The sequence below is a fragment of the Typopeltis vanoorti genome, chromosome 17 (genome assembly GCF_054136105.1).
Source record: "Typopeltis vanoorti isolate ZY-2024b chromosome 17, IOZ_Tvanoo_1.0, whole genome shotgun sequence".
Lineage (NCBI taxonomy): Eukaryota > Metazoa > Arthropoda > Arachnida > Uropygi > Thelyphonidae > Typopeltis > Typopeltis vanoorti.
The window spans coordinates 105078644-105092971 of NC_143565.1; the positions used below are offsets into that span (position 1 = coordinate 105078644).

Sequence of the window (14328 nt, forward strand, 5' to 3'; positions counted from 1 at the left end):
AGGGTTTCTTCAAGGCTCGCCACTGAATCTCCAAGGTTTGGTTCCTGTTCTCAAACTCTCATTTTTTCTTCAATAATCTTTGTGTATTTTAGTCTACAGCTCGCATCTGAGAGCTGCTCATCTTTTATTCGCTTTAAAACTTTCGTACATGTCATTCTTTTCGATATGAAATTCAATTTTATCCTGCTCAAGACTAAATAGTGATCACTTCCAATTTCAAATCCTCTGTACACTCTGGTGTCCTGCACCAGGAAGAAAAGATCACTATCAAAAGTCAATGAGACTTTTCTTATACCTTGCCTCTTCTCTCCATGTAAATTTGTGCACATTTTTATGTTGGAACATGGTGTTAGTAATAACCAGTCCATGTCCTGAGCAAAAATCCAACAGGTATTTGCCATTATTATTCACCATTGATCACCATTAACCTGCTTCAGTTAAATAAAATATAATAAAATTTGGGATTTATAGGGCCACATAGAACTTATGGTAACTACTTGAATAGTTTACCATGGTGCATAGTTTGCTATAGTGAAGTTTCTTTAGAATAATATTGACTTTAGTTAGCTTTAGTTTTCAGCTAACAACTAAAAATGTGAATTGTACTTAATTACCATGATGAAATTAGTGATGCATGAGATGTAAATCCTGTTTTTATCTTTACCCAAGTGCAAACAAACAACTTTTGCACATGATGTATCTTCATGACAAATCTGTTTGTATACAGAGGCCGTTGACTTCACATCAATTGTCTTAATATTCCATAATGCAAAATGCATTCCCTTTTGTATGTGTTAACTGTTATGCATCACAATCCACACCAGCTTCATCTTTAGGAATGTTTTATCACTGGGAATCAGACCCAGAAAGATACAAAGCTTGAATTAATGTAGAAACTATATATAATCCATATACAAGTATTAAAATACTCTGGAGCACAAATAGATGTGGAAAGTTTTTTCACTTGGTTATAAAGTATATTATGCTTCACAAGGAATTATATTGTTTTAATCCTTATGGAGTCAGGAGTCAGCAGCCTCTATATACAAAGTAGATGGACTTGTGGAGATACCTCACATGGAAACTTTGTGTGCTTATACTTGGGTAAGGATTAAAAATATAATTTCTTGTCAAGTGTAATATACTTTACTTCATTTATATTTAATTGATAAAGTTGAATTTATCAATTTATACTAAAAAAAATGAATTTTTTTGTATGGAAGAATGCATTACTGTATTTCACATATAGAATTTTATTAATTACAGTCATTGACAATGGCTGCAGTGACAAGGGGAGGTGCCTTACATGTATATGAACATCATTTGAATGGGTAAGTATTAATACACTTTCTCTGAATGGATTTTATAATTCTAGAAAGCAATGTTTTCTGAGTGGTAGATTCTTTTATGTTATTTACTGATATTGTGTGAATTATATAGTGTTAATACTGTATATGTATATATAAAAATATAATTGAAAATATGAAAATTGATACAAAAATTTAAATAGAAATGTTAATCAGTACTTGTAAGCTACATGTAATATAAGCATTGTATGCAATGGAGCATGTAGGAATAAATTACCTCCTGGTAGGGTTACTATTGGGAGGAAAATGCAAAACACACACACACACACACACACACACACACACACACACACACACACACACACACACACACACACACACACACACACACACACACACACACACACACACACACAGCCTATCTGGTAAGTCCACCAGAGTAACTCAGTAGAAGAAAAGCTTTCAAAAAGGTATAATTTAACCATTTTGGTTAATAAATTAACCATTTTGGGGAAAAGAAGAGATAATCATTTATCTTATGGAAGTAATCTAATAATTACAGAAAAATTCACAAGTATGAGCTTTTTTCCCCCTATCCTGAAGCAATGAATATAACCATATGTTAGCCTGGTTGGCAAAGTGGTTACTGTATCTGTTCTCCAGCAGGCTTCAAATCCCACCATGAACACCAATGTTTGCGGTTGTCTATGTGGCAGATGGATTTCATTGCTTGGTGCGAGACCACTTCCCCACTTATTGGAAGCTCGAAATGGCTTTAAAAGTTGTTTGGTCTCTAGAGCAGGGTTTGTAGATAATATAAAAATAATTAAAGATGCAATTATATAAATTAATAAAAATATAAAAAATTCTTAGTGCACCCATCGTTGCTAACATACTGTATAAGTTTATCACCATTAGCGATAAGTGTCACATAAATATATATATTTGGCAAATTTGTGACTATTCTGTTATTCTATATGACTGTCAACAGCATTCCAGCAACTTAAATTTCCTTATTTTACAGTAGAGTTGTCACAATTCACTTCAAAGTAAAAGAAATATCGCCACACACACACACACACACAAAATAAATAAATAAAATAAAATTTTTGAGAAATACAGCATTCCATAATTAATGAAGACAAATTGTCATTATCGAATTAATATGGAACCTATATATACCAAATCCATCTATTCCATAGCCATTGATGGGCTTTCTGTTGTCCAGCATCTGTTTTTATATCTCATCTCTTAAGAAATTAAGTTCTCTTAAGTGTCTGCTGCTGAAAGAGTTACTATATTTTTGCTGCACAGCACACTGTGATTTCTGGGATGGGACACAAAGAGATGACCTCGGTTTTTGTTGAAGTGGACGGCTCATACAATGTGTTCAATAAAAATGTGAGTTATGTATTTTCTCAAATACATTTTTTTGCATTTGAAAAAAATGTGTCAAGAAAGCTGAAATGTCTATGTGTAGGATTATATAACTGTGCACACTTTTTGATGTTAAACATTTCTAGCCAAAAATGAAGCTAAAGTCACTACTGTATTGCAGAATTGTTATAGTATTGTTCCAAGGACTTTCTCCTCTGTGTTATTAAATATAATACAGTTATGAAAGCATGTGGAATGTAATTTAACATTTCAAACACATTTCTTAATTCTGAAATGTTTTGACAAGTTTTAATATTAATTTTGCTTACACTTTTTTTTTTTTTTTTTTTTAAATGTGAAATATCAAATTATTTCAATAGGATGTTGAAGAGGAACTGAATTCTTCTTCTCCACTTAATGGTTATGATGTAGTTCAGTCTAGAGCACCATCTTTTGTATAGGAAAGAGAAGTTTGAATCCACTTACGTGACAAGCTTGTCACATTGTAAGTGGCATTGTTTCTTCCTGGAAACTTTTCGTCTCTCAAACCACACACACGCACACAGACTGCAGACTTTGGTATTACTAAACATTTCAACTGTTTCTGTTTATAATCAAAGTAAATTTTTTTTTTAAAGAACATGATTTAGGTATGTAATAAATTCAACATATTTGAAGAAATAAAATGATCTGTATGTTTTCATGGAAGCTTACCTTACCAATTAAAAACCTTTCTCATTATAAAAGTTAAGAATTTGTAATTTTTTCTTGTCATCTCATCTTACTCACATCTAATGTTAATAAAATAATACAGGATGACAATTTCTAATTATTATTAGTCTACTTCATTTTAACTACTGTCATAAGAATTGATTTTAACCACTATACCAGTCATGATGTGCTTATTCATCATTCATCAAGCACAACGTGGATGTAAAGTACCTTTAAAATAACCATGGATACAAAGTATGAGCTTTTGTGATTTATTTCATCCACCATGACTAGTTGAATAGTTAAATCTCCAGTGTCTCTTTAATTAGTAATCAAAAGATGTCACACCTTATTACTAGAATACTCTGGATAAGGTGTGACACCGTTTGACTACTTGTATATGGAAAATATATGACTTCTGCATTATTTCAACCTTGGTATCTTCTCTGGGTCTGGCTCCCACTGATGAGACCTCGATAAAGGTCGAAACCATTTGGGATGGGGATATGTAAGGATATGTGCCTTGCATTATGGGATACTTAAAGCAATTAATGTGAAGTCGTTATTCTCTGTGTACCAGTAGTCCAGTTGTGAAGTTACTTCATGCACAAACGTTGTTTTCTTACACTTGGATAAAGGATGAAACTATGAATATAATTTCTTGGTATTTTTAACTTATAGGAAAATGATGGGGATAGGGACATAGGGATAATGGTGGACAGAGAGTTGAAGTTCAGAGAGCATATCGCAAAAGTTAGTAAAATAGTTCAAGGTATATTACTTGGTTGTTGAAAAACATGCTAACAACTAAAGTTATGGAAGTTATTATCCCTCTTTATAAGGTTATGATTCAGCTGCATCTGCTGTGTACAGATTTGGTCACCTGGGATTTTCGTGAACAGGAGGAGATAGAGAGTGAGTGAGCGAGCAAGCTGATGGGAGGTCTGTGGAATGCTCCTTTGCTGAAAATCTGAAGAAATCCTCCATGACATGTAATGAACATGTGGTGGATTCCAGTTGCTAAAGGCAGACCCAATAGATAATGAGATTGTAATTTGATAAGTGCTACCAGACCAGATTCCACAGGTTGAAGGTTTGTGAGTTACAAAGCTTAATTGATAGGTGGGAAATAGGGAACAAGATATAAATCTTAAGATATTAAAGAGGATTCATACGAAGGAAAATTTTCAATATATGCCAAATCATCGGTGCTTGGTTTTAAAAGCTGATTTACTCTCTTGACCTTGGATATACAGTGTGTGTTGCTTCCTCCAGATATCCCTTGACTATCACCCATGCACTGTGAATATCTTTCCCTTGCAGATCTTTATGCCATAGTACTGCTTCAGGCTGACTCCTAAGTGTATCATAATCACCTGCCTTGTAGTTCCACATATACCCATCTTAACTGGAATTTCCACATTTGCTGCTTCCTAAGTCAAGACCACATGATCACTTTCTCCCAATTAGAGCCAATGTTAGCCACCTTAGTTACGGACAGGTCTTCTGATCCTATAACAAGATCCAACATTCCCATACCCGAAGTCTCCTCATTAGATTCTGCTTCAAGTAATTATCTCTCATTACGTATAAATTCCATTTCCTTCCTCCATCTACCATATGCCTCCGAAGTTGAAGTCCCCCATATAATTCCTCGATTTACATTGTACTAATCTGCTGTTGCATGTCTTCCACATCATCCCTGGCCTATGCATCTGACCAGTTTTTCTTAGGGACTGCATCCTTCCATTTTTTTTATTTATTTCTTTTTTTTTTTTGTGTTGAGCACATACACAAGAGGTTGGTTGATCAACTTATAGTCATTAGTACCGTATATGGATAACCAATTGTTCATATAAACATATCAGCAGGTTTCTTCTTGACCACTTGTCTGTACACACAGTGCTGATGTATTATAGGTTTTATAACTTATTGAGTGTAAGATTGATATTAAATCATAATAATAACTACAAAAACAGAAGAAAACTCATGTTAAAACTTATTTATTATAGAATTTTCACTAAGTGTCATAGGCATCTTCAGTACAGGATTACATAAGGCAATCGAACAATAACAGACAATTCTAAAAAGTGCTACCTTAGTAACTAATTTAACTAAAAAGGTCAGTAATTTCCTAATAAAAATAAATAAATAAATAAAAATAAAGTTAATACTTTTTAAATTTGCTTCCTAACTGTGTGATTACTATTATGTAATCATGTACTGAAGATACCTATGACCCTTGGACAAGTATTCTACAATACATCAGTTTTAACATGAGTTTACCTCCATTTTTAAGATGTTTGGAGTCGCTTATATAATAGTATCCAAACTTCTTAAAAGGAAAATTGAATGTGTGAATTCTAGAGGTATTTCCCTACTGAGTATATCTAGGTAAGTTTTATTCAAACATACTTGAAAAGAGACTAACAAAAATTGTCAACAGGAAACTTTGTGAAGTGCAGTTGGGTTCAAATCATGTGAAGATTGTTAAATCAGATTTTTTGCTTTAAGACAAATAATTGAGAATTCACGTAAGTATAACAAGGCTCTATATTTAACCTTGTTGATCCTGAAAAGACATGTGATAAGGTACTGTAAAATCTCACATGATAAGTTATTCCATAACTTACCAAGCTCGATTTTACAAGGGTCTCCATTACATAAATTATAACGTTAAGTTGATGAAAAATTAGTTGTAATGTATGTATGTATGATTTAATATTACCTGTAAAACTATTGTGTTCAACACAAAGGAGAAGGATTATTCTCTGTTAATGTAATGAATCTGCAGACCAATTACCCAGATTAGTAAAGAACAAAAGAAACTCCCTGAAGAAAAAAGTTGCAGAGACTTGCGAAAGTTGAAAAAAACATCAAGAACAAAGATCCTGGAGAAAGCGCGTGAAAGTGACATTGGCACACCTGAGGACAGGCGCAAAATTTGGAGAGAAAAAGCCAAAGAATGGAAAGGATATTTGAGTGACCTGGTGAGTAGAAAACGAAGTTCACTGGTTCACCAGAATTCCTGAGTGTTCCAAGAAGTTCCGAAGTATAGTAGTTGCCTTTGTTTTCCGAGACTATCAGCTCCTGTGGCCGGGAATCAATGGATAGGTCTCAAAAATAAAGTCCAGGTCTCCCCAGGAATTTTTCAGATAGGAAAGCTTCCAGTCATCAACTGCAGAGGAAAAGAAAAGGAAAGATATTGCTCATTATTCTCATCGAGCCACCAATAATGATGAAATGAATTTCTGCGATGTCCATGTGAGAACAAGAAGCATCCTAATCAAGATAAAGGTATGAGACGTCCTAACGAAACTTTTGCTTAATACAATGGACTGTTTGTAAAGGAAGATCTGTGAGTAGCTATGATATATTGATACTCTTGTACTATGGATATGTGCAACTGTGTGAAGGTATGAAATAAGTATTTGTCTTAATTATGTATAATACTGTGTCATAGAATAGAGTAGTGTATAGTATTGTGATGTATAGTGGTGTAATATATATATATAATGATATGTGATAATCAGGATTTAGATAGGCTAGGAATGGTATCCATAACTAATTACACAGGCCTGTCATGGAAAAGTTGTCTGAGAAGTAATAATTGATTCTTATAGATTTTTAGGTGCCAAGTTCAGAAAAAATAGTAAAAAAATTCCATCACCCACCAATTTTACCTAATTTTATAATTTTTATTAGTAGTACAGTGGTGCCTCGCAATTTGACACTAACCATTGTTGAACTAATATCGAATTGTGGGACAATATCTCCCATATCAGTCTGTGGAAAATAGATTAATTCGTTGTGGGATACCCACTCTCTCTAACGGGGGGGGGGGGGGATACACGTTATTTACTTTACTTTACATATTTTACTATTGTTTAAGTGTGTTAAAACACACTAAATTACAAAATACACTATTGTATACACAATACATACAATCTATTGAGCCTTAGTTGTTGGAAGGGAGTCTTCTTTATCCTGTTCTACCTCTTCTCGTCTCCTCTTTGCTTGAACAGGGATGAGGAACTGATCAAGGGTGGACTCTCTCTCTTTTTAAAGATGGTTTTGAAGTGATGCATGATGGTGTTTCTGAACAAGTCTGTCATTCTACTCACATCAGCAGTGTTGGGATGCCATTCCAAACAAACAGACTGCACCTTCTCCCAATGGAATAAAACTTCTTTAATGGCAGCTGTTGGTATCAGCCTTTTTCCCTGCCATCGTCTTCAGGTGAAATTCCTCTTTCTCTCTCCTTTGTTTGCTGAGTGCTCTGAGTTCTTTCATGATCAGTTCATCATCGTAATCCTCCACAAACTCTTCTACATCAGCCTCATCAACCTCTTTTATGTCGAGATTCTCCGGCATCGAAATGATCTCTCGCATGGTTGCAGTTGCTTCTGATTCTCCACCTGCTTGGTCTGCACTGTTGTCATCCTGAGAAAATTAGGAACGAGTTTCTTCCACGATGCATGAAGGGTTCTCTGTGTCGCTCCATCCCAGGCAGTTTTAATAAAGGAAATGGTGTGGAGAAACTTGGTCTTCCAGAAGTCCTTCAGTGTCTTGTCAGAAGAGTGAGTCACGCCTTGGTGTAAAGTTTTTTAAAACATGCAATCACTTCTTGATCCATAGGTTGGGGATCAGTGACATTGTGTTTGGATGCAAGAATTGGACTTTGATGAAGTCAAAATCAATTTCAAGAATGTCCTCTAAATCTTGAGGGTGGGCACTAGCATTGTCAAGGATCGGCAGCACTTTCAAAGGCAAATTGTTGTCAGTGAGGAACTTCTTCATGCTTGGGGCAAACACCTCAAAAATACAATCTTTGAGAACTTGCTGGTCTACCCAGGCTTTTGCATTGGATTTCCACATGACTGGCAGTTTGGACTTAATGATTTTCTTCCCAAAGCACCGTGGATTTTTTAAAGCCACTTCTGGTGTTAGACCAGAAGTAGCTTTAGTTTAAAGTCTCCGTTTGCATTTGCTGCCAATAACAAGGTAAGCCTATCTTTCATGGGCTTATGTCCTGTGAGCTTCACTTCTTCTTGTGGGATGTAAGTTCAATTTGGCAAGCACTTCCAAAATAACCCATTTTCATCCCCATTAAAAATTTGCTGTAGCAGGTAGCCTTCCTTCCTGATTAAATCTTCAAATTTTTTCACTAACTTTTCTGCAGCCTCTTTATCTGCACTATCAGCTTCCCCCTTCTGAGAACACTATGGATGCCGGTTCTATCTTGGAATCTGTGAAACCAGTCTCAACTTGCTTTGAATTCCTAAGTTTGAGCTGAGGTACATCCTGGAGTTTTCTTCTGCAATTCTTCAAAAATTAACCTAGCCTTCTCACAGACCATTGCCTGATCTCCCTTCATCTGTCTTTCTCTAATCCAGGTAATAAGCAGCTTTTCCATCCCTTCATTGATTGAAGATCTATTCTCGTCAGAAATCTTCATTGCACCAGCAGACACCCTAGCACCCATAATCTTCTTTCTCTGTTGCCACAGTTGACCTAGGAACACCATACTCTTGAGCTACATCTGTAATTGTTCTACCTTTCTGCACTTTATCTACAATTTCTTTCTTCTTCTCTATGCTCAACCAAGTGTGCTTCTTCCCTGAATTATTTCTCTGTTCACTTCTCTTTGGACCCATTCTTAAATTTCACTCAAAAAAAAAAAAAAAAACTGTAGATGCACAAAATTTTTCACTTTCTGAAAAATGCAGAATTGAAAATTAGCGCAAACACCAATGCAGCCCAACAAGAAATGACATTGCACAATTCCATGCACGTGCATATGCCAGCTCGCGAAATTCAACTGTCGAATTGCGAGGCACTACTATATTTGGATTTAAATTCAGCGCACTGGTATTTATTTTCATTCTCATTTATTTACAGCTAATTAGTTGTATAAGTGCTTTTTTGAAGTGCCTTTTTATGATAAATAAAGAAATTTCCACGAAACTTCTCATTCTTAAGATAGGAGAGGGAGGGAGGGAGGAATGCAGATAAAAGTGCAGGTGGGTACTTTGAATCTGATTCGCCAAGATAATGGATGACTTTCTTGTTGTCACAGACACATTTTCTTGTGTGATTCTTTAGTTGAACTTTTGTTGTTGACTAACTAAGGTTATCATATTTCTGAAAGGTGGCATATTTTCTAAGTTAGTGTGAAGATTTAATTTAATATATTTGTGGTTTTTTAATGTTTTTATGTAGTGTCATGTAATAGTGTTGATGTCATTCATTTAACTGTGTTTTTAAGTGGTATTTGTAATGGCTTCAAGAAGCTGCAAAGATTCACCTATCAGTTTCTGCTACATATGCAGGGCGTTAGTGGTAAAAAAAAACAACGAAGAAACATTACAGATTTCATGAAAAAAGTGTACTATGTGTATTTTGAAACTTAAGTACAATGATCATGGATGGACAGTTTGTGGTGATCTTAAAGTCATATCTATGATTTTGGGACAAGAAAGAAGATACACCAAATACCCATGCTTTATGTGCGAGTAAGGCAGCTGAGATTGAGAGCAACATTGGATCAAGAAGGAATGGCCAGAAAGAATCACATTAGAACCTGGAAGTAAAAATGTGTTACATGAAACTTTGGTTGCTCGGGAAAAATCCTTTTACTCCTGCTTCACATAAAGCTGGGATTGATGAAGCAATTTGTCAAGGCTTTGTCGAAAGGAGAGTGTTTTAAATACATCTGCACAAAATTTCTACGATTATCTACAGCAAAATTGAAAGAAGGTATTTTTATCGGTCCAGACATCAGGAAACTTATGCAGGATAAAGTTTGAAGAAAAAGTGGCAACTGTTGACAAAGAAGCGTGAAAGCTTTGAAAGCGGTGGTGACCAAATTTATAGGAAATCACAATGATCCCAACTATAAAATGATTGTGGAAGACATGCTATGGAATTTCAAGGATTTGGATGCTCCATGAACTTAAAAGTGCAATTTCTCAACTCTCATTTAGACTACTTTCTTGAGAAACTGGGAACTGTCAGCGAAGAGCAAGGAGAGCGATGATGGTGGATTACTGCTGGATGTTTCACAGAGACGACCCGGGAAAAGTTCAAAAAGAAGCTTTGAAGGAAAAAAAAAAACACCACAATGAAATATAAAGTATGCACTAAAGATTAATCTTTAATTACTTTAATTAAACTTTTTTTTTTCCAATACTTGCATTCCAAAAATATTTATGGAAAATTTTAAATACTGTTATTTTACTTAATGCATTTTATAGCTATTTTACTATAATATTGAGATCTATTTTGTGAAAAATCCTTACATGATAGAGAAAAATGGAAGAGATATTTGAAATCAGAGGTCAGAAATAAATCAGAAACAGCTAATAGTTTCCAGACAACTTTTCTTGGTTAAAATAAATGACTTGTTAACAACACGCTGATCTGATTCTTGCCAATGCACTATCTTGGGAATAAAAAAAAAATTACGAATCTGTGTTCTGATAGGAAATTGCCACGACTAGCTTAAGTGTTCAGTGAGATAATTAGAAATAGTTACGAGCCTTTGCACTGTCATTTCAATCCCTCACTCTCAGAAAATAGTTTGGCTGGCACAGTCACAAAACAAATAAATTGCCAAACTGAAGAGCGTAAGGTACTGAATAAGTCACACACGTATGTCTGGCTAGAATTAAGATTAATGCTGGTTATACTTACGATAAGGATTAAGGCAAGGTAGTAAAGGAGGAACATAAACTTTGCATGAGTGAAGTAAAAAAATGTAAAAAAAAAAGCTTTAGCTCTTTGTAGACATACAGTAAATAGTACTTATTATAAAGTGCTATGATCATCAAGCAAAAATTGTCATACTTTGGACATATTATGCAACCAAATGACAGTCTGGAGAAAAAGATGATGCTTGCTAAAGTTGATGGAAGCAGGAGAAGAGGAAGACCAAGAATTAGATGGGTGGATGGAGTTAAAGAAGCAACTGGAATGCGTCTGGAAATTCTGAAAGATACGACCAGGGACAGATCTGAATGGAGAGCGTATGTTCATAGAATCACCAGGAGTCAAAAACGATTCGATGGAACACACACACGCTATAAAGGAAAACAATTACAATTTTACAGTACCAAGAGAAAAGGTTTAAAACATTACAATTATATGGTATAAATATGACATTATACAGAACAATATAATGTATAAGGTTTGTGTCAGTAATGAAATACTATGAGCTGACCCAAAAGAATTCTAAAAACGAAGGAAAGCACGTTAAACGCCTAAATATCATAAGCATCACCAGTGCATGGATCACAGAATGGAGATGAATTAAACAATAACAGACAATTTTAAAAAGCACCACCTGAGTAGCTAATGTAACATAACTAAATAAGGTCAATAATTTCGTAACATTAAACAATTATATAAATATATACATAAACAAAACGTTACAAAAGATTAGCAAAATTAAAAAGTACTATTTCCCACAAATATAGATTAGACCATTGTACAAGTTAGGAGAGCAAAGTAAAGTTTCACAAATTTCTCTATAAAGACGGTCTATGAGGAAACAACTTTTAAAGACACTCCTGTTTTGTTCCAGTAAATATGTTTAGTGTCAATAGCATGCTTTACAAGTCAGGACTGTTCAGGCTCATGGTATTTAATATAAGACAGTTCTTGTGAACAAATAAAGGCAAATTTTCCAGTTTGTCCAAAATAAGATAACCTACAAGAGCAAGGACTTTGGTAGATGCCTGGATAACTGAGTCGTGGAAGCTTTGTCCTTAGGAGAAGCAAGAAAAGTGGAGATTTTTTTTAATAGGGCAAAAGGCAAAAATATTCAGTGGTCTTAAAACTTTCACCAGACATCCAGTAACGTCATTCACCTAAGGGATACAAATAAGAGTTATTTCTTCTGATTTGATTTTTTTTTTTTTTTTTTTTTTTTTTAAATTTCATTTGTACTATTTGATTTTATAATACATTCTGGTTATTTCTCCTTTAAAAACAATATAGAAATGGGCAACTATTGCCTATTCCCAACCTAACTATTGTCAGTTTCTTCATGAAACACTTTGAGCAGCATGTTTTTGAAAACATTTCATCTAGACCTACACATTGGTGCAGATTTGTGGGTGGTATTTTTGATTTTTATATTCCTCTGAGTTGCAGCAGTTTTTTTCCAAATTAAATGCACTTCTCAGGATCTAAATCACTTTAGAAGAAGTAAATAACCAATTAGCCTTTTTAGATCTTCTAATTCTGCATCAAAGATGGCAGCCTACGTTTTTCAGTTTTTCTCATATTCAAATAAAACTGAATGTGAGAATTACAGAAGTATTTCTCTACTGAGTGTTACTGGTAAGATTTATGCAAATATACTTGAGAAACGGTTGAGAACGATTGTGAAAGGGAAGCTTGGTGAAGAACAAGCTGGATTCAGGCCAAATAGAGGCTGTCAGGATTTGATTTTCACTTTACAACAAATAGTTCAGAAATCATGGGAATATAACAGAGATCTGTATTTAAGTACAGGTAGTCGTCGACTTATGACCATGTTAGGTTCCGACCGACCGGTCGTAAAGCGATCTGGACGTAAGTAAGACCAGTTTAGGTAAATCAGACACTGTGTACAACATAATTGGTTTACTATTTACAAAAATAAAAAATATTACGAAACATATCAAATACTGTATAAAACCTAAAAAATATTTTATCTTAAAGAACTAAACAAAACATATGTAGAAAATAGATAAGAAATATTTTACTGACCACTTGTGTTTGGCTGCGGGTCATCAGTGCCACCACTCAATGTAGTGGAAGTTGTTTTTCTCATAAATGTGTTGATTTTTGTCTGAATTGTTTGTTTCCTTTTCTGCTCATAAATTTCATGGTGTGGCCGAAAAGCATCTTGTACCATTCGTTCAATCCCTGCAAATCATTCGATGTTTGGGTCCATTTTCCTCAAAATGTGTAAGAAGTTTATTTAGTAGGGGAAAACCTTCAGATGGTGAATTTTCTTTCTGGTTCTTCCTCATCTTCATTTTTCTCTTCTTCCATCCTTTCTTCTTCCAAAGTGATAAGTTCTTCATTCGTAAGTTTTCGATTTTTGCTCCAGCAGCTCCTCAACATCTTCCACTTCAATGTCTAAAGAAAGTCCATTTGCCAGTGTTACAATATTTTCCGTAACCATTTCAAGTTCATGTTCACTATCAAATTCATCAACAAATGCTGGACACAGTTGTTCCAGATTCCATTCATGCATTTCTTTGTCACAGCCTACCACGCTGCCGTAATATTTTTGATGCATTTGTAAATATCGTACTGTTTCCAAAACTCTCGCAAAGAAAGTTCTGGGTCGGCGTCTGTTGCAACTATAGCTTGGGCAAAAGTAGTTCGAAGATGGTGCACCTTAAATGTGGCAATCGCTAGTTGGTCCATAGGCTGAATGAGTGGAGTTGTATTTGGCGGAAAATAAAAAACTTTTACATCTGGATGGAGGTGGTCTAGGTGAGGTGGATGGCCAGGTGCATTATCTAAGATTAATACAGTTTTGAAAGGAATTTCTTTCTCGAAGTAATATTCACGAACTTGAGGTACAAAACAATTTGGAAACCAGTCTTCAAACAATGTTTGAGTCATCCAGGCTTTTCAGTTTGAACAGAAGTATACAGGCAGAGTGTGCTTGTTTACATTCTTGAACGCACCGGAATTTTCAGAATGATAAATTAAAAAAGCTTCAGTTTAAAACCTGCGATGTTCCTGCCAAGGAGCAGCCTATCTTTAAGTGCCTTAAAAACCAGGCATGCTTTTGGCTTCTTGGTGAATGTGTGTTCTGGCATCCTTTTCCACAACAATCCAGTCTCATCCACGTTGAAAAGCTGCTCTGGTTGATACCCTCCTTCCGTAATTATTTCATCCAGACTTTTAACAAACATTTGAGCTCCTT

At 34.9% G+C, this 14328-nt stretch overlaps 1 protein-coding gene across 1 annotated transcript in view; it reads left to right on the top strand.

Moving 5' to 3' along the window:
* The window catches only part of LOC150097737 (WD repeat-containing protein 43-like), a 200893-nt gene that overhangs the window by 114357 nt on the left and 72208 nt on the right, over positions 1–14328 (top strand). The window contains exon 7 of the mRNA XM_090407367.1: positions 1267–1331. Coding sequence (XP_090263493.1) covers positions 1267–1331 — 65 coding nt within the window. The remainder of the gene's footprint in view (positions 1–1266; positions 1332–14328) is intronic.